Source organism: Solea solea, chromosome 7 (genome assembly GCF_958295425.1).
Source record: "Solea solea chromosome 7, fSolSol10.1, whole genome shotgun sequence".
Classification (NCBI taxonomy): Eukaryota; Metazoa; Chordata; class Actinopteri; order Pleuronectiformes; family Soleidae; genus Solea; species Solea solea.
Genome location: NC_081140.1, coordinates 6,628,113 through 6,650,640, shown reverse-complemented (window position 1 = coordinate 6,650,640; position 22,528 = coordinate 6,628,113). Strand labels below are relative to the sequence as shown.

The window sequence follows — 22,528 nt, the reverse complement described above, 5'->3', positions numbered from 1 at the left end:
ACAGCAGTATCTAGTATGTGTGGATTTGCACAGAAGATGGAAGTATTCAATTGCAACCTTTGTTAATTGCATTGTTTCAAGTTGTGAATTTGATTTGAAAGTGTGTAACTACTGACACCACACTAAACACAGCAAAAACAAAAAGACATGAACTGAGCTTCTGCTATGAGTAACAGAGATGCAAGGAAGACACGGTTCCTCCTGCTGCAGCTGTGTGACACACACACACAGGTTTTATTCTGCATTGACTTCCAATTATTTGGATAGCCTAAACAAAGTGTTATCCCTAACCTTAATTATAACCAAGTAATGCCTAAGCTGCATGTTGGTGTGTCTGGACACTGATGGATCTCAGTGCTAAACCCAGGTTTTGAAGTTTTTTAAACTGTAACAAAGTTTCATGGTACCAGCAGCTGACACAGCTGGTAGGTGACGTAACAAACAGACTTGCTATTGTTGGCTTTGCAAATATGACTTAAATATGACTAATTTATGCCTGCTCATACTGTCATATAAGAACTTTATTGAATAAAAATAAACAAGGTCCATCCAACCATACATCTTCTCCGAGGTAGGGTCGCTGGGGCAGCAGCTTGAACAGAGAACCCCAGACTTCCCTCTCCCTGAGTACTTCGTCCAGCTCCTACGGGGCATTCCAAGGCTGAGATGACACAAGATGAGACTCAGGCTAGCTAAGATGTCTCGATTGGCCAGCAAATTTTGGATCCTCCCCCGGGGACTCTCCCAGTGGGATGTGCCCAGAACTCCTCACCAAGGAGGCGTCCAGGGGACATCCTAACCATATGCCTGAGCCACCTCATCTGGCTCCTGTTGATGCGGATGAGCAGTGGCTCTACTGTGAGCCTTCCAGGGTGACCAAGCTTCTCACTCTATCCCTAGGGGAGAGCCCAACCTGCACCCAAGCGTCCAAGACATGTGGCCGCAGGTCAGATGATACGACTACAAAGTCGATCATCAACTGGCCAAGGGTATCCTGGTGCCAAGTGCACATATGGACACCCTTATGTTTGAACATGGTGTTCGCTATGGACAATCCGTGATGAGCGCAGTACAACAAAGCACCCCTTTACTGCCATTGCCCATGTGAGCATTGAAGCATTGAATCCCCAGCAGGAACACTTTTTAGCACCCCCTCCAGTGACTCCAAAAAGGGTGGGTACTCTGAACAGCTGGTCAGTGCATATAGGCACAACCAACAGTCAGGGGGGGCAATAAGTATGCACCTGCCCGGCAGCTCTCTCTAGAGGCAACTAGACTGGTTCCAGACCCCAAGCTGTGTGTCGAGTCTCAACCTCTCAACCTCACCCGACCTCCTTGGCCCCTCCCACAGGTGGTGAGCCCACGTTGCCTCTTTGGGCTGTGACCGCCCATGGGGCCCGGCCACCATGGGTGCTCACCATCCTGCCCCACCCCTAGCACTGACTCCAGAGGTGAAGCCCCAGTTACCCGCGTCCTGGCGAGGGAGAGTGGGGTAAATTTCTGTAATTCTTCATTAGAGGTCTTTTTAACCTCTCTTTGTCCGGTCCCTCACCTAGGACCTGTTTGTCTTGGGTAACCCTACCAGAGGCATAAAGCCCTCACAACTGAGCACCTGGGCTCAATGGGACATTCAAAACCCTCCACCATGATAAGGTAGCGGCTCCAGGAGGTCAAAGTGCATAAATACGTATTTACTGTCATCATGTCGTCTATAATGGTCTCTGTGCATAAGTATTGTCAATGAATTATTATAAATTTAATGGTGACGGTGAATCATGCCTGGTTGTTTCTGCTGACTGCTGTCGGCCTTTGTACACCAATGTGAGATTGAAGTTTTCCATAGTCGAGAAACAGGGGTGCAATCTATTGCATCAATCATTCAGGAAAATGATGAAAGAATTCCACTGCACTTAATATGAAACTGTAGTCCAGAATAGTGGTCATTCATTATTGAGAATACTGGAAGTGCACCAATGTGTATGCTTCTTGTTAGTTGATAAATTGGCCTTTTTATCCTGCCTTTTTGGCCTGAGAATGGTCAATTTGTATGTATATGTGATAAATTAAATATGTTTTTCTGCTCGCTAAGGACCTGTGGATATTTGTCTTTATAATTGCCTCATTTATCTGAATGCTGAATTTATTGTACAGGCCCGAGTACTTTTATTAATTAATGTATTTATTTATTTATTTTTTATTATATCATTCAGGGTTAGGGTTTTTTTAAATGATTATTATGTGTTTTTATCTTAGGCTCTACTATTATAAACATAAGTATCAACTCATTTTAGTACCAATCTCGGAACCCACTGGCTATGAGGCAGCACATTAGCCATTTTGGCATGTGACCAGCATGTGACAATAAAGTTGTAGCTGAAATATGACAAATGGATTTTTTACAAGCAGGTTTTTTTTGGTTAATCTTTATTATTATGTATATAATTTGACTTGATTCATTTTAGTCAATGTAGAAAGAGAAATCAAAAATGTTTTGCCCCAAAATATTTTTCTTCGTCAACACACTCTATATATTCACATGCAGAAGCTGTTTATAGAGACTACAGCAGAATTGATTGTTTAGTCAAAAACCCCAAAAAGACCAAATTCAACAATATCAGTGATTTCATTTTAGCTGTATTGTATGTCTGATGTTGAACTTGTTTTTTATACGTGGGCGGTTGGTGATGATGGATGTCTTCCAAGAGCTTCAGCCATAATTGCTGCAACAATGTGAAGAACAAGAGGTTATAATGTATCCTGTATCCTGAGTTGTGATTTACACTTGTCCACAGCGACTGGATGCTACAGTGATTGGCTATTGGAAAAGAGAAAATGTATCTAAAGCTGGGTTTGGGACCAGGCTGACTGTATTTAGCTACTAGGAAAATAAGTGAAAGGCATGAAAGCAAAACAAGAGCATTTGCCTCACTTCTTATAGATTGCTATGTAAACAGTTGTTAATAATAACAATGGCTATGCATGCAATCGAAAAAAAGCAAGAATATTGAGCAAACCTCTGCTAATGCCACTCAATATAGTAGTAAAACAAACATCCTCAATCCTTATGCATCTCTGGATTTCACCAAGGCTTAATTTGGGATATAAATGTCTCTTAAAATCTGTCCTTTTCCTTTTGAGTTATCTTTGCATAATGAGTTCTGTCTACGTATAGTAGAAGGAAATAGTGCATTTGTCATCAGTTATTTTCAGCACATGTAATACTCTAATTACTCATGACAAGCATATGGGTGTTAGATTTAGACAAAGTTACAGTGTCTATGGGATTTATTATTCACAATTATTTCATATCCATCCATCCCAGCCTCAAGATACTCATCCTTGAGTGTTATGTGTAGGCTGGAGCCAAACCCGATAACTGACTGTAGGCGAGAGGCAGGCTACATCCTGAACAGAGCTGACCCATAGAGAGACAATCAACCAGTCACATAGGAGTTATGGTGTTGTTTTATTGCATCTATCTTAATATTAGACATGCATGACAGCCGATGGTCAGAACTGTCCTCGTTAATTTCACTGAGTAATGGAAATGTAGTCTGAAATACTGTATCTGCATTGGTTACCTCAGTTACTGTTTCCATCCGCCTGTGTCGATGAAACATGTGAGTATGTGCAGAAGAAATTAATGAATTAATATAGCATACAAATATTATAACTTTGTTTGTTTCAAGAACAGACCTGTTGCACACACAAAAAAAAAAAGAACAATATATAATCAAAATATTTTTTTGTTGTTGCATAAATGTTAATTAAAGGTATCTAATGTGAAGTGGTAATATACTGATCCGTCGGCATGGGAGGTCGATAGCTTGAACTGTGTGGCTTGATGGAAGGTCTAATTTATGGCACTTCACTCTTCAAAAAGTGGCTCTGGTCAATCAGTAACGGTGAACTTGAACTTACTCTGAAATCAACGACCTGCTAGAACTGCTTTGTTTATGGGGCTATGCGTTGGGTCACCGCAGCAACCTTTTTAGCTTGGGCTGTGGCATTATGTAAGTTTTGGACGCTGTCCAAAGACAATGTGCATCATGCATCTGACATTTTTGTGTTTTGTCTTTGGGGTTGGCAGTGTATCTTTAGTGATACTGATCCATATTTCCAATAAGTCACTAATAATAATAATATTAATGTAAATCAAGTGATCTGAGAGAGTTGGACTTTTCCACTGACTGAGTGCTGCAGAAAAACTTAAAAACTTAACATGTCAGTGCAGCGTTTCAGAGAAGAGAACTCGCATCATGTGTCATGTATGAAATGAATTCATCTGGTGGCTGGCAGAGAGCAGAGATCCTGCCGGTTGAAGCGTTAATGGAATAGCTTTAAAAATGCAGAAAAAGTTGGATGGAAACCCAGTTATTGAAAGACAGTTCAGAAAGTCAATGAGGAGAAAGAGAACCTGAATTTCCATCATTAGTGGCCTTTGCTGTTTCCTCTCCACTGTGACCCACTTCTCCTGCTGGAACAGATGCTCCCTCGACAGCAACATCATTTACTCACCTCCCTCTTAATTACCGTAGTTAATTAGCACACACAAACGCCCATACACTCGGCCCCATTAGTGAACGCACATGAATTATGCTGTATGTTAATGTATTGACAGGGGCAGTAAAACTCACATGGAGACTCACATGTAAGATTCAATTTCAACAGTTTCCTTGTGGATGAAGGGAGGTGTGATGATAGTTCTTTATTATTCTGGATGTGTGCGTTACATAAAAGAACAACTTCAACAAGAGTGTGGAGAACATGAGGGAATAAATATATACGACATTCATTATGATTTTACATTACTCCTGTTCATTCCACTCCATGTTATTTGTCCTATATGTGTTTACTCCTATATATATGCTTTTATCCCTTAGTCAACACCATATCCCAGGGTTCCATCTGTCCCTGTTTTGCTCTCATCCTCCATGCCGTCCCCCAGTTGTCAGCTTATACTTAATAAGGGAAATGTCAGTTGAATTATTCAGCTGTCATTTGTTGCTTTTATAAAGTAAATGGATGTCAGAGACTTTCCTCTTCACACAACAGCACTCACTGTTTTATACACAGCATGAGACAGGAGGGGGTTTTATTTCATGAAGGGATTATTTTTTCAGTAAATATAGATCAGTTATGTAACAGTGTCAAAAGGACGGACTATATGTCAATATTTTGCATTTCTAGATGTGCACAACCTATAAGAAAAAAAACAATTAAATTGTCGAATTGCTGTTTGTCTGGAATTGGTGAATTATACACAGCACAAAGAAGTGCTTCATATTATGCCAAGACAGTTGGAGGCAGCAGAGTAAGTAAACTGAGACAGTTGCAAACAGGTCAGAGTATGACTGAAAACAAAAACAAAAAAATGGCCCATGAACAGTTTTGCAAGTGAATTCTACTGCTTACTTTCATTTCTATCATTTCTGTTCAAAAAGAATAAACAGGCAGAACAATAACATCATCAGCAACAAAAATCAGCTAGGTTTTTGTGATTTGGTGTCTTGTGTGTCTGACCTGTGATTTACCTCTGCATGTTTTTTGGAATTTGGGAGGAAACTGGGGTAGCATAGAAAACCCAGGCGCATGGAAACTCCATGCAGAAAGGCCCTCAGTCTGACCGGGTAGTGAACAAGGGCCTTTATTCTGAGAGAGAATTAGACTTTCTCCAATCACAGTTCAGAGAAAAGGGAGGAACGCTCCGACTGGCTTGTCTTCTCATGAACTGTGCAAACACGTCCGCTCATTTGAAAAATTGCTACTCTATCTTTTTATCCTTGCTATTCTTCTATCCAGCACCTGCAAAAACTGCCTGTTGCTACAAATCAACCGACATTAGAAGTTGGTAACCCAATAATTTCACCTCACAAAACAGAATAACACAATTGGACATAATGATGGGGTGGAATTAGAATGTCATCTCCTGACTTCTAAGATTGTTATAACATTGTTGTTTTTCAAAGTACTGATTTAAAAGTGAAAACAACAATCAACAGTAAAGGTAAAGTGCCGATTATATACTTCAGGTACACATACAGTAAACTAATGTGGTTGAGAAGTGAAGTGGTGGATTAAAATCTATTTCCGTGGTTACTGCCATGTTTTTACAGAGCTTGCACCCACTCAACAACCCTCCTTTTAAGTACAGGGAATTTAATCAGCTTCATGTAACGAAAAACATTATATTCAAGTACATAATACTTATAATAACTCTAATAATTTTGATTAGACTTGGTGAGGTTTCCCAAACCCTTTTAGCATTCAAATTTCTCACTCACTAAATCTGTGTGATCAAATTAAAAACAATGATTTTGTTTCATACACGTACAGTCTACATTACACAATTCATTTTATGGGAGTCAGGCTCAGGTTAAGATGTACAACACTGTGTTTTGTCGTGGGGATGTGCATTAGCGAGGAAAGAATTACCAAGGAAAGCACACAAATCATTGTTCAAATTCATCAATCTATTTCATTATTATATGTCACGTAATACTCGCATATTGCGTCTTAAGTAAGTGCTTCCAGGGATTCAGATTTCAAAGTATATACAATCCATTACACAGCCCGGGTTATAACTCAGTCTCCAGACAGGGTGAACAGCTCTCATGGTTGTGTTTGTGAGGTACAGTCACAAAGAAGCTGGGCTGGTGCCAGTGCAAATTGGATTATGTCTCCCAATGTTCCCTCAAGTGTTTTATTATCCCTGAGCTGAAGGCATAATGTGATTACTTGGCAATGCCCTTTGTTCAGCTATTCACTATTATCCTGATGCTGCGTCTATGAGTTCATTAACGACACATTATAACTTGTTATACACAAGCCAGTGCGGTGCAGTGTGAGTCACTGTGTTCAGGCTGGCTAGGCTCCTTTACGTGGGCTGCAAGTAAAGTTTCACTTTAAGTGCCTTGTAATTGAATAATGGGCAGTAAATACAGCATATTATGGTACCAGTATTATCCTCCCTCATTTTGCACTTGTTACACAGTCACTGACTCCCTGGCTATGGCATGAGTCATGATGTTTTGAAATAGGGATGACTACATGTAGAAAATGTGACAATGACGTTTAACAACATAATCTCTTAACCATCTATTTATCTTTATCAGCGGTTCAACTTGGCTCAGTTCTCAATGGCATTGCTCATCTATTATCGTGTGTGACATGAGCATCGAACTTGGAAGTCCTTGTCTCTGTTTAAAAATGTACGGGGATCAGTGTCTTATAGAAGAGAACAGCTCAGTTTGGAAAAATAGATCCTTTACACAGTGGCCATTTTGACAAGATACAGTCCGTACAGTTGTAAATAATCAAATAAATGATGGCTGAGTTCCCATTAGCTACCTCTGAATCAGGGAGCATGCTGGGTCACTGTTACACTGTCCTGACCGACGCAAAATGAACAAAGCAAAGCAGAAATATGCCAGAACGGCTACTGTGCAAAGGGCCCATTAGTCTCCTTACATAGTTTTTCTCTGCTTTATAGGATAACATTAATATTTAGATAAAACAAAACGAGAAGTCAAATCTGTATGGAGTTTGCATGTGTTTTCCCACAGTCCACAAAGCATGCCGATGTTAATTGGCCACTGAATTGCCCGTAGGTTTGAGTGTGAGGGTGAATGGTTGTCTGTCTATATGTTGGCCCTGCGATGGACTGGCGACCTGTCCAGGGTGTATCCCCACATTCTCCCTATGTCAGCTGGGATTGGCTCCAGCAGGCCGGCTACCTTCATGTGGAAGAAAAGCTAGCAAAAGCAGGCTCCCACTCCTCTTTTCGATTCACAAATTCACTAACTCACTGACTTGTGCTTCTGCCTATCTGTGTATGGCTCATCAGCTGGTTACAAAGACACACAGAGAGCATGTGCATGGTAGGCTATGTGCAGGTTAAGCAGCTCGGTTTTCTACGGACAGATATGCCAGCTGATTATTCCATTTGGTCTGAATAAAGTAACTACTTGTGTTTATTACAGTGTTGAAATGACCAGAAGGATGGATGTACTTCATTGATCCCCGACTGGGAAATTGTTGGCAACACACAAACACTGGCTCTTTTTCTCTTTTTTCAGACAACTTCATTTATTGATGGCTATCGTGACCTTTAGAGGTTTGCAACAAACAAGGTTCCAGCTTCAGAGCAACAGCTCATCCTCACAACAGATCATTTCTGCGCTTTGCCAGTTACAAGGACATCTTTTGCTCATGCTCATGTATAGGCACAATGGTAGCTGCAATATAAATGTGCCAGACAGTAAGGCTTATGCAAACCATGCACAGTCAGTGCACATGTCTGCTGAAACATGTTGTTCATTGGAATAGCTGCTAAGCTACATTAAAGGTCCAGTGTGGAACATTTAGTGACATCTAATGGTGAGACTGTAGCAACATTGTGGTGCAAGATGGTGGCCTCCATATAGCCCAGACCCTTGTCTAAAGGCTTATTCCATATAAAAGGTGAGGTGAAAAAAACAAAAAAAACAATCAATGTTTTGGCCAATTAGCCCTCCTAAATGTTACACCTATAAGCCACCAGCTCTGAACTTAACACACAGAGGTGAGAGTGCTATCTAGATTCACATCTCACTTGGACAGAAAGCAAATAAGGTGAAGAACCATTAGGGGATGTTGAACCACCTTATCGACACGACAGTAAGTCAATTACTTTAAATGAAACAGCATAGTAGAGGTCATTCCTTAGCCTGATTATGCACGTTTGGTATTCACCTGAACTGTGATCAATGTCTGCAGTAGTTTGTTCTATGTTTAAAGACAAAAATGCTAATGTTTTCTGTTTTAATACAGAAAAATGCTCAATATCTAACTGGCTAAAGCCTAACTTACCTAACTCACTTTTTATAAACACTCTCAATCTCTCACCACATAAAGACACCCCTCTTTGTATCAAACACATTAACATTCTGATACTTTTGTTAAAGTAGGTGTGGGAGCTACAGATACCTGCTTTATCGTTCTTATAAACTTGATTTATTTATGCTCTCAGGACATGAAAAGCATTAGGATAAGGGTTTGCTTGTTTGTTTGACAAGCAAAGTCAAAGCTAAGAGGTGAGTAGAGATAATGCTTTTGTTAATTATCATTATTATTATTAGTGAACAAATCCAGCTAACAATTTGTGTGCTACTCCATCTAGTGACACCAGGATTACTGTGATGGCCAGTCACGGTGATTCATGGCTTTCTGCTGCCTGCTGTCGGTGACATCAGCATGGAGGATAAGATTGATGATATTGACGTTATTGATGAAGATTCCTTATGAATCGAGATCATGGCGATCATAATGCTATTTAAATACAGGGGGAAAAAAAGACCACTTCAAGTTGTGTGTAATATACTGACAAAACTCATTAGCATTCTAACGGGAGCTTTTATGAGTTACATCATATTACAATGCATTAAAAACATGTTTTGTGCATAGTACACACAGACAGTATACACTCGTCATTTTCTTTATAAATTGAAATTTTTATTACTACAACTTGAAGCAGTTAAGAACAGCGCAGGTTCTTCCTGACTTGTCCCTCCCTGCCCTGCCTGAGGGAATGAGGCTGAGTCTGCGTCAGTGTCTTCATTTAAGTCTCGCTTAAAAACACATTTTCATCAGGAAGCCCTCTCCAATTTTCTGTGATCTTATCTTGCAGCCCTGGCCTCTTTCAAGAGTCGTATCTAATCAGTTTTAATTGTTACCAGTTTTTCTCAGTTTGAGTCATCTGTGTTGTGCCTGTTTTTTTATGATTTTACGCTTTTATATTTTGTCAGGGACTTTATGATGTTGCGCTGTGAAGCACTTTGTACGTTGTTTTTAGTGCCCTAAAAATAAAGTTTATTATTATTAGAATCATGATTGTTATTGCTGTTGTTGTAGCAAATAAACACAAAGACGGGTCAAAGACAGGAACGCTTGTTTTTCTACATGCCATTTTTAGGAACAGAGCTGGTTTTTAGGTTTTCAGTAATGCTAGCAGAGGAACTTTATGCAGTATTTATTACTAAGAATACTTTTCTACGTTTAATACTTGTACTGTATATTCACAGTGTTCTGTCCCAACAACAATCTGATGCCTAGTTTGTATGTTTGCATACTGTGAAGTGTCACAAACAAACACCCTGTGCAGGGAATTGTAGATTTATCTCTCAGCTTGGTGAGGTAGGACACACTTGATATGATCTATAGAGAAACATGTGAAGACAAGATGCCTCGCTCCTTTTAACGCTTGAATAAAGAAGCACCTGCTGTGATAAAAGCTGATAAAAGCAACGCTCTCCACCAGACACAGTGACAAAGACAAGCTGACGGTTATCACGCCTATCACTGAGCTCCACATTGTCCTTTTGGCTTTTTCCATATTTCATATTTGTGATTTGTACAAGGACGACTTCCCATGTGGCACTGCACACCGAGTTGGAGCCATTGAGTTTGAGGTCACTGTCTCAATCTCTGATGTCAACACTCTTCACTTCATTTGAGCACCTTTCTTTTTTTCACTAAAAGTGCAAACCAGCCCCTGAACTGTGCATGCAAATAATAGGTACATCAAGTGCAAATAGCTTCAGATGGAAATTTAATCCGTGAAGGTTGGCACTTATGTGCCCCACAGCTCTTTCATAAGAGAAGTATTTCATTATCTGTTGTGAAATTAGAAAACTCTCTTTGCCGTCTGACTGGATGATGACAGTGCTCGCTGTGGCAACAATGACGGCTGCCACTCTGAATGGAGAAGCTGTGCATAGCTTTTATGCGGCTTTTGAAATGACCCAGAATAATGTGGGAGGCTGCTATTGCCGTGTGTCAGTGGGTTGGGAGCAATTTCTCCATGAATGGTTGTGACTACAAATACATGTCATATAAATAGAAATATTTACATTGTGCACATATGCATGGTTGTGGCAGACACTTATTTTTTTTTTCCTGACCAGGCTTTATTCTCATTTAATTTGTTCATTTATTATCTACCACTTTATCTTCCACACAGCTGACGTCAAACATATGGAAATGAACAACCATTCACTCTCACATCCACCATTTCAGAGTGTCCGATTAACCTATTTGGACCCAGAGGAAAGCCACACGCACATGGGGAGAACATGCAAGCCTTCAGTGTGCTTTGTTGTTTTTGCTGCGGTTTGGAAAACTCTAATTTAGAAAAAAATATAATTGTAAACACAGTTGACTTGGATTTTTTTTCCCACTTTGATTGGCCCCACACTGCCTATTCTACTTGTTGTTCTTTTATAACTAGTAGCCTTCAGTAGGATATGCAGCCTTAGTTAAAGCAGTGGTATTTCAGATTTGGTCATTCAAAAGTATTTATTTCTGTATCAGGATGAGCCAATCCAGACAAAGGGGAGATGGATTAAGCGATTTGGGATGTCAAAATGAAAGGTTTCCATACATGACTAATTTCCGCCAAACTGAAGGAGAATCAGTTTATTTAATGTATTAGTCTGTTCAAGCATTATTTTCTCCTCAGCTCATGCAGTTTGTTTTGTTTAAATTGAATTGGTTGCACAATCTATGCTGCACTTATAATTGCACTTTAAAAGAAGGCACTGTATATCTCTGCTCTGAAGTGTTAAACACTGAATCATCGTGCTCCTGTGCAAGGCTGAAAATCCTCAGCTGAGAAAGGATAAAGTTGAACTTGTTTCTTGAATCTTGATCTGTTCTTGTTGCGTTTCTGTTTCATGGATAAATGAACAAATGCCTATGTCCTGTTTCCCATCAGGTGATGAATGTGAATCTATCTGAGGGAGACAAGGTGGTGTTTGAAGATGTGGGCTACGGGGAGAACACCATGCTGGCCAACGAGTCCATTCTGATGAGAGGGTTGGTGGTACGGAGCCACAGCAACCAGATCTCTATCCGGATGCACAGCCCCAAGGCCCACGGTGGATCAGTGCTGCTCAGATACCAATGTAAGTTTAAAACACAGAATAAAACCCATCTGCATGCATGCATACATGCTCACAGAGACATATAGCATTTTTCCCAAAGCAGGAAATATGATTGGTTAACCATGAGGGTCTTTATTGTCATATGTTCTGCAAAAATGGAAATACTCTGAAGCAAGTACAACAAACTCAGGATATGAGATGCCATGACTTTTATATTTTTACTATTAAACATTAAATAGGATCGGGGAATGATTTGCTCTCTTACACTGATGGTATATGTATTACACAAATATACATAAATAGTGTAGGGTCAGGGTTAACCTTAACCTAATCTTAACCACACAACATGCCTTTATGTATACATTTGCATTATAGGGACTTGCTTTTTGTCCCCATAATACCTCAAATGCACCCACACACACACACCATGTCTTAATTAGATCTTACAACATTTGAATAAGGACATATTTAGAATATAAAAATGGAATAAGCTTTAACCCATATAAAATATGCTGCATTGTGAAGAAGTAGTTTTTTAGAGGGTGCATTATAACCTCCTGCCTTGCCAGTGTTGACTATAGCTCTTGGCCTGCTACCATCACCACATGCTCCTGACAAGTAAGTTCAGCAGCAGAGAAATAGCATATAGCTCCTTTAAATAATTGGTAGTATGCTTTTTAGCTCATCCCTTTCTCAGCTCCTCTCAGCCTCCTTCACTGTGTGCATTTGCATTGGTTTGTCTGCAGGCGCACATATACAAGTTAAAGTTCCTTCACCTTGAGCTAAAACTGTCCACACATACGGTGTACTCCCCAGAAAATACTCCATTCTGTGCATCATCATTCAAAAAGCCCTTGCAGGAGCTTGCTTTCCCTGCCTGGCTTTTTGTCTGGAATACAGAAACAAAGGTTACTCATCAATACACTCAGTGTTTACTGCTTTAGCGGTGAAGGAGTGCATGTGTTGCCTGAGATAGGATTCATCACATTGAGTTGCTGGTGCCACTTATTGTTCCCAGGCAGAGAAAGGAAAGTGCAGGCCAGGCAGAAAGTGGAGGGGAATGAGAGACGGGCAATACTGACATTTGATTGTGTTCGACGTTGAACATGCGATATGAAATATCTGACATGCACACTACAGCACCCCTCCTCCACCAGAAATCCTAAACATATCCCTATTCTTACCCCTTTAGGAAGCCACTAAACATCTTATATTAAGGCAGGCCATGGTAATTGCATGGTATAGCTTCATTTGTGTGAGTGTGTGAGATGATTTACAATACTTTAGTCTTTTTTTCCATGGCAAAAAAACAAAACAAACAAACTTTCTATTTTATTGGTGAGTGGCCTGTTGTATCCTAATTGGGGCTGTCAGTGATATTGTGTTAATCATGATTAATTAAAGGGCCAAGCTTAAACCATTAGTTTTTTTTTTTTTATCACATTATTTGTGTGCAGTGTGTGTGTATGTGTGTGGGGGAAGGATTGGTGTCAGACTATTAAAAATAGCTGATGGTCGCCATGATGAAAATACCACTCAAATGATCAATCACGTAGTCAGGATGTGAAATAAACGAATAATGGAAGCTGCAACGCTGCTGAGAAACAATGAAAAATAACTCTGTTGCGTCTCTGTGTCACTCAATCACTCTGCCTATATCGTTTTAGACGGTTTGCATTATGTTTTAACACTAGCCCAAACCTAATAGAGAGCCTGCATGAAATGGAGAATGCAACTAAACTGCAAATTATTAGTGCCGTTGCATTAACATAAAAAACAAATCAAGTAAATCTAAAAGTTAATTAGGTAACTTTCTTTGCATTTGATTCCCAATCACAATACACTAGTAAAGGTTGCAATATCAACTTTGAAACAGCTTTGAATTGCAAATGAATGCAATGTAATCATGCGATCACAAAATGCAATTAATCACATTTAACATCTGAATTTTAGCGATGAATCATCATTAAGAGAAAAGTGTTTGACAGCCCTAGTACCAACAATATGTAGTTTAGTGGTGATGAGGATAATGATTCGAGTAAAAGAGAACGTGTAACATCAGTTCTCCTGTAATCTTCTGTGTGTTTGTGATTGTAACCATGACAACAAAAGCCTGTTCAGTTTCTACCTAAAACAACCAAGTTATTTTTGTGTCTGAAGATTAATTATTTAACATAGCATTGTTGCATGATGAAAGGATGAGCCGTTGTTTTATATGTTTTAGATTTTTAACAATCAATCTGTAGTATCAGTCAGTCAGTCATCATCTACCGCTTTATCCTCCGCCAGAGGGTCCTGTGCCAATCTCAGCTACATCGGGCGATAGGCGGGGTACACCCTGGACAGTTCGCCAGTACATAGCAGGGCCACACACAGATAGAGACAAACAACGATTCACTCTCACACTCACTCCTATGGTCAATTTAGAGCGTCCAATTTACCTAATCCCCACATTGCATGTTTTTGGACTGTGGGAGGAAGCCGGAGAACCCGGAGAGAACCCGCGCACACACGGGGAGAACATGCAAACTCCATGCAGAAAGGCCCTTGTTCCAACTGGGGCTCGAACCCGGGTCTTCTCGCTGCAAGGCGAAAGTGCTAACCACTACAACACTGTGTGGCCCAATCTGTAGTATATCTTCTATAAATTGATTCCTTAGACTTGAGGCTCTTGCAGAAACCTTTGGTTTATATAATAAAGATACTGTTGAGGACCGCTTTAGACATCTGCTGCTTTATTCCATGTCATACAATACAATATAATCCCCCCAAAAAACCACAGTGTTTTGAATCAGATGTTGGCATTGAGTAACAGTAATTGACTCTGGTGTCTATGTCTCTGTTTCAAACCCTTGTGAGAATCCACATTACAATACATGTGAAGCGGATGATGGGAAATGAAGAACTGTATGCTTCATCTAATACCTTGATTGAAAACAATGATTGTAATCCTCCATTTGATTCATGCATCACTGTTGAGGTGCCACGATACTGACTTACATGCTGAGTCTAAGTCTACGTTCTACAATAATTATAAACCATTAACTAGCTAGCATATTAAATATAAAAGGGTGTGCATCTAATATTCTTTAAGTCATGATGAAAATGTAATTACAATGTTAATTAATTATGGTGACATTTCAAATAGTCCCCCCCCCACCCACACACACACACATTAAATTATTGCTGTATGAGCAATTAGCATGAATCACAGCACACACAAATAGGCGAGTCTGTCAAGCATGAAAAAACACGGGGTAATCTCTTTATTGTTCAGCTGCACAGGAAAGAAAACAAACACGTCTGTACCACGCTACAGAAGTTCTCCTCTTGTTGCAGCCTTTACATTTAGTCAGCAAATTCGTGCCCTCACAGGTGTAGCTGTGTCTGAACCTGTGGGGAAGTGGGGAATGGGGCTTGCACAGCTGAAGGGTATAACTTGGCACAATGGAGGCTGTAAACTGGAACGTCCAGTCAGCCTGATAATCCAATTCACCATGGTCATTGACTAAAGATCAGGAGAAAGCCCTCAGGAACTGACAAGACATTAGGTGGAACAGCTGATTCAGGGAAAGGGAAAAGGTGTTGGCTGGGGGTGGAAATGCAGGAGGTCCCATTGACTTGAACTTCCATGTAGAAGTCTCAGGACTTGCAATATGTCAGATGTCATTTGAGTTTTTTTAAACTGGATTTTCATAGACATCACCTGCAGGCACTTATTGGACAGTAGTAGTCAGTCTCATATGTGCTGTGCTTAATTGTCTGTTTTCCTCTTAAAGACAATATTATTTAAAAATTCATCATCAAGGGATTGAAATGATTGAAACCATTAACTTGAAATGTCAGCTTATTCCATTCAAAGTAAGCTATGTTTGCAACCTGTCGTATTGCCCCTAGTGGCTATTAGGTGGGTACTTCCTGGTGAGACTCACTCTGTAAATCTGAGGACAGGAAAGGACACAGGATTCAACTTGGCATCTGACTAGGTGTTAATTAAGGTATTGGGTAGTTGAGTGATGGGAAGCTTTGAGTTACTGGGAGTCTCTGTGGAGTTGGTTCTGTGGGTAGTTTGGGGCATCAATCGCTCCATAATCCATACGTTCCTCTTGGGCAGTGCTTCCCAATGTTCTGGGCATGGCCTACTGGTGGGCTTGGATGTTTTGCAGACTGGGCTATAACAAGTCAATTATTTATTCTTGTGAAGCAACTCTAAATTAAAATACAGGCACAAATGTCTGAATAAAATATGATGTCTCACTTTGGTATTCAAATTGAATGAAACATGATTATTTAACACAACAGTGCGCTTTTCCATCATGGCCAAGATGGCAATGACAATTATTTTATTTTCTATTGAGCTTTATCATCATAATTGGTATTTCAGATATTTCAATGTCAGTGCTACCTGTTTGCCTTAGAAGTTTGCTAAATCTCTGCTATGGTGCCAGACAGTCTGAATTAGGGGTTTTATAAAGTCCTTCAGCCACTAAGGTAACAAATCACAACTTTTTGGATACTTTCTTGTGTGCAACCCTCATACAAGGATACAACACAAATCATAAAGTTCATTCTCATTCAAAATGTCTGCCCAGAATATACTGTTGCATCCAAGTTCAAGGGAAAAGGTCCCTAATGTAGATGCAAGTCAATGCATCTCTGAGGTAAACCAAGGTTTACAAAATAGTCAGTCAGTCATCATCTACCGCTTTAACCTCCACCAGAGGGTCGCGGGGGTGCTGTGCCAATCTCAGCTACATCGGCGATAGGCGGGGTACACCCTGGACAGTTCGCCAGTCCATCGCAGGGCCTCACACAGATAGAGACAAACAACCATTCACTCTCACACTCACTCCTATGGTCAATTTAGAGTGTCCAATTTACCTAATCCCCACATTGCATGTTTTTGGACTGTGGGAGGAAGCCGGAGAACCCGGAGAGAACCCACGCATACACGGGGAGAACATGCAAACTCCATGCAGAAAGGCCCTTGTTCCAACCAGGGCTCGAACCCGGGTCTTCTCGCTGCAAGGCGAGAGTGCTAACCACTACAACCCACCGTGTGGCCCTTTACAAAATAGTGATACAGGCAAAACAGGACAACTATAATCTAGCCAATGTCCAAATGAAAGCAACAGTCACAAACACAAGAAATGCAAGTGAAAACAAGAACAAGAAGCACAGTGAAGGACCAGTGTGTTGGAGTTAAGGTCATCTACTAGTACATTTGGCATATTTTAGTAGGAGAAACACATGATGTGCTGTGTTTGTGTGTCAGCGAACATGCAGGCACCATAAAACAGAGTGAGCTTAATGGAAGTCTTCTATTATTAATATGATTATATTCACCTGAGATGTTCCTTCTGTGACCTGTCAAAATGGCTGCTGTGCAAAGGGCCCATTGTCGCATTGTACATTCATTACACTTGAGAGGAGGTCCGTTTTTTTCATGACGTCTGCCATGTTGCATTTTTGTTTCTTCAGTAACTCAGACAAACCAACCACTAGTTCTATTGTGTGTGTGTTTCCTCAAAGCTACAGTAGAATCTCTTGTATGCTTGGACATACAATAATTATACTGGTTTTTATTGTTTTTTTTAATGTGTACATTCACCTAAATGTATAAATTGTTTCTTTTCATTCCTTTAACAACAACGTGGCAACAAAAAGCCGGAACACATTCCCACTAATTGAATAAAAGGATTTGGTCACACAGAAAGGTGGCTGGAAAAAAAGTAGGGATAAAGTGTAATCATTCCTCCAAAAAAAAATGTTGATATATGTAGTTTCCAGGCCAGAAAATCAAAGGAATTAGTTTAAAACAACAATGCCAGTAAAAAATAGTCCACCAAAACAACAACCAGAACAAAAGTAGTAGTTTCACTGAGTGTCATTTTGAGGTGGAACTGTTTTTTGATCTCTAATTAGATGGTAGGAAACAATGAGAGAAGAGGTGACAGCAGTCACGGAGCCGCTGTTATTAATAGGCTCTTTGTTTCAGCAGAATGCTGATGAGGTGAGTGATTTCCATAGAAACTGACTTGTTTTTAACCTGAAACAGCACAGCCACTCTGTTTGTATTATGTTGCCATTTAATGAACAAATAACTAGATTATGATTATTGTGAAGTCTTGTATAAACTTTGCAACACAGAATTTGTAAAAAAAATGTTTTCTTTTTCTGACAGATCGTCTGAGGCATTTTTAGATTGAACGGTTTTTAAATGTGCTTCGCCTGAATCACTCCTAAAAAAATGCATTCATCCACAACCAAACTACATTCCCAATTATGCTTTGCAAGGAGCATATTTTCTGAACCAAAATGATATTTCTTATACGTGCATATGAACTTGATAGTGTCTAATCGGACCTTATCGCTCTAAAACTCTTAAAGTTGTCAAGTACACCTATAAATTTCATTCTAATCTGTTTTGACTTTAACTTTGCACATTCCTTCTTATGGTAAAACCTTTGTTTAAGGTTAGACGGTTGTTTTCAGTCATCTGGATTCACCTTACATTTCAGATGTTAAGTGAAAAGCCATAAAATATAAGATGAATGGTTCCCTCCTGTCTTGGCATTGAGTATTCTGTCTGACACCAATCTCCTTCCTGTCCGTACAGACTCCATTTTTTAAAATCTAGCCCCATGTGATGCAGCCAAGGTTACAGCATTGGGTGAAATTGAGTCTCATCGCTTAAGGATATTTCCCACCCACACTGTTCTGTCCTGTACAAGCCTATCACACGCTATTATTCCCAATGAGCTTCGCTGAGCGAGGCGTAAATGAATCCCCCTGTCAGTTTCTGTATTGATATTCAGACATGGAGAGAGATGTATCTATTTTCCATGAGTCAGTGTAAAATACAAGACAGCTAATAGGCCATTTGTCTCTCTTAGCAAAATGACGTTTCACAGCTTTATAAAATGGAACATGTGGAGGGCGGTTTGGACAGCAAAGACCATTGGGTTCAATAATGGGCTCCTGTCAAGAAATGCCACATGAAGGACTCAAATGTGGCATTGCAAAATTGAGTGTTTTAATACAACAAACCAAATGCAAAAAGGGAAAAAATAATACTACTAATAATAATAGAGACAGGAAAATATTGTATGAAGTAAAACATGAAGACAGGAGCTGAAATTCTGGTCCTCTGTCCTTTCTCCATGAGGCTGCCAACTTCATCACATGGTCTTCATCAAACAGATGGTGTCTGTTCACTATGTTACAACACAAATGCTTTAAGTGGATTCATCTCCATGCATGGCAGCTGAGGAAACTCTGTCCATATGGTTAAAACTTAATAAGGGGCAGGTAATTTACCAAGGTATTGTAGTTGGGGTTTGTAGTAGTTGAATGGTTCACCTCCAAGTTTCAACCACACAGTTTGTCAAAAGCTGAAGAATTAGCAATGCGCGGATCTAAGAGCATTCGCTGTCAATCATTACCCATCTTATTTTATGACTCTTAAGCTTCTTTCACGTTGAGATTAATGGGTATACTCAGCAGTTATGATCCCAGGTAAACTCGCTACAAAAAGACTCGGGAGTATTGTTTGAGACCATAACCTTCTTAAAAATATTTATTGATGTAATAAATCAAGATATGGCAATGGCAACATTTGATGCCGGAGACTGAGTTGCACAAAAGTATTTTTTTAAACTGATTATAAATCATATGTTTGAACAGAGATTGTATTTATTTATTATGGAATGACTGATCTATCTATGACTGATTCACTAAGCGGTGCAGCGCTCCCAGTTTCATTGTATGCTACTGAGCTTAATTTAATTATTGCAATTCTATTTTGATATATACACCTGTATACCATGTACACCATGATGAGTTGCCTGTTGTGTTTAGTGATATCAAATGCCAGAATACAGAATGGGGCAAAATGTGACAATAGCGTTAAGGCAGTGAGTAATTTTGATGAACTATCAGACAATCATCACCTGAACCTGCAGCTTCCCTCGGCTTTATTGAGCTTTACTGTGATTTCACTCTTACTGCTCTCATTTTCTACCACAGCAGATACTTCTTTTTTTTTTTCTAAACTATCCACTACCTGCTTAGCACCTAACAATGGACATCATAAATTCAAGCAGCAGGAAGGTCAGGAAAAAAAGATGTAAAAACTAGCACTTTACATCTACTGTGTCTTGGTGGCTCTTTAGCAGCATTTAATAGTCTCCTCTCTCCTGCTGTGCTGAAGTGGTTCTCATTGTCATATAGTTATTAATGGAATGTTGGTGATAAGAAAGACCAAAATTTGCAATCTCTCGTTCTTTCTCTCTGCCCCCCATCTTCCTCACAGACCCAATTTCCTCTCATTCAGCAAGTATGAATTAGCTCCCGTAGCCATTGATGCAAACATACATATCGTTTCCTTTGTCACAACCCACATACATTCGTATGTTCTGTATTTTAGTGGCACTGCCTCACAGCTGAAAGAGCGTAGTTTCAAAGTCCCTCTGTACCTCATCTGGATGACCTTTTGAAAAGGAAAGAATGAAGGTCAAAGAGTGTCCAGAGCTAATTTTAACAGATGATGTACGTGTCCTGCAATGTAATAAACACAACAAATTGTTTAATTCAGACCCAAGTGGCAATCAGTAGTGATGTGACCCTTGTGACCTCCCTTTTGGAAGCCATGAAACTGGCACTTTGGCCAGTGCTATGTTGAGGTTTTGCAACCAGGAACTCACAGTAGTCACCTGCAACTAGACTCCTATTAAATTATGTCAACAAAATGGACTAAATTGATGTCATCTTCCACGGAAGAAGACCAAAAACATCCTGGTTAGCATCAACCTCCAGTTTGGAAGTCTATGTGTCTACCTTTTATATATTTTCTGCATCCAGTTTGTCACAGTGGACAGTCATTAGCGCCAAGTGGGTGATGCGGTGGAAACTCCGCAGATAAAGATCTGACATAACTTGAATCCTTAATGCATGTTAAAGGAAAGGCAGGAGTGCTGGAGTCATCCATGGTGACCAACATGGTTACCTTTACACACCCTGCCTGTGCTCTCCCAGTGTGTGACAGGAGTCTTCACAACACTGCTGAAGTAGAGGTGATAGAAGCTAGTTAGCAAGTTAGAGAAAATGATCATGAAAAATGCATAAAAAATGTACATTTACACACCACAACCAGGGCTGTGCCTTGTCCCCAATCCTATTTGTGATATTCATGGACAGGATCTCGAGGCGCAGCCATAGTGTTGTAGTGTGGTCATGATGGCATCATCAGTCTGTGATCTACAGCGCTCACTGGATCCGTTCGCAGCTGGCCATGGTTTTCAGTATGAAAACAATGGATTGCCTACTCCCGGTGGGGAATGAGTCTTTACCCCCAAGTGAATGAGTTTAAGTATCGTGGGGTCTTGTTCAGGAGTGAGGGAACAATGGAGCGTGAGATTGGCTGGAGAATCTGAGCAGTGGGAGCGGTATTGTGTTCGCTCTACCCCACCGTGACGAAAAGGGAGCTGAGCCATAAGGCAAAGCCTGGTCGATCTTCGTTCCTACCCTCACCCGTGGTCATGAGCGATGGTTCATGACGGAAAGAACAAGATTGTGGGTACAAGTGGCCAAAATGGGTTTTCTCAGAAGGGTGGCTGGGGTCTCCCTTAGAGATAGGGTGAGAAGTTCAGCCATCCGGGAGGGACCCAGAGAGCTCTTTGCTGCTCCTTTGCATGGAAAGGAGTCGAGGTGGTGAAGTGGTTCAGGCAGACCAAGGACTAGGTGGAGGGATTATATCTCCTCACTGACCCTGGGAGCACCTGAGGATCCCCAATCATTGCTGGTTGATGTGGCCAGGGAGAGGGAAGTCTGGGGCCCCCTGCTAAAGCTGTGACCCAATCTCACATAAGCAGTTGACGATGAATGGATTGACGGACACTACAGACAATGACTCTTTGATGAGCGTGTGGAATGTATCCATGGAATTTTCGAACTTTGGAACTTTCTGAGATATGTTGCTGTAAACCTAAGTGCTACTACAACATCTAGTACTGATGTCTTCATTCCCATGCTCGTAGGCACCAAGGGGACATAATATACTACACTGTGCAACAGCAATACAAAATATTGCCCATTAGAGATCTGCATGGAACATAAGTGTAGATTCACAATGGTGGGCTGCATCAAAGATGTGAACATCATCTGCCAGTGGTTTACCTCAAGAGAGTCTTCCTGTCCCTGCCATTACAAACCCCACATGGTCTACAGAGCAGCTGGCCATCGGAAGACGAGAGCACTAGCTGCTCCTGGGTGATTTAGTTCTGAGTGGGAGGCCCAGTGCTCCATACCATGATCTGCTAATTGAAAAACAAACGGCAGGGTGACTTTTGCTATAACAACATGTACATGTCCCTCAGCCACAGGCACCCGCTGAGCTGGGAGTCTGCTGCAATAAAGCATAAATAAAATGGATTGCAGGGGCGGAGGGTGGGTCTGTGGGCTGCACAGTGTGTCAGAAGTTCCCCTCCTTGGCTCATTGACTCCCAGTGAGCAGGGAGAATAAGGAGGAGAATTGCATTTCCATTGCAACACAGCAGATTACACCACAGTCTGCCAGCAATTTGTTTCTTCTCTCTTTCATTTTTCTA

The 22,528-nt window shown here is 40.5% G+C and overlaps 1 protein-coding gene across 1 annotated transcript in view; it reads left to right on the top strand.

The window, feature by feature from the left end:
• sez6b (seizure related 6 homolog b) overlaps positions 1-22,528 on the top strand; it is a 168,711-nt gene that overhangs the window by 99,757 nt on the left and 46,426 nt on the right. Inside the window, exon 4 of the mRNA XM_058633811.1 lies at positions 11,753-11,942. Within this exon, the coding sequence (XP_058489794.1) occupies positions 11,753-11,942 (190 nt within the window). The remainder of the gene's footprint in view (positions 1-11,752; positions 11,943-22,528) is intronic.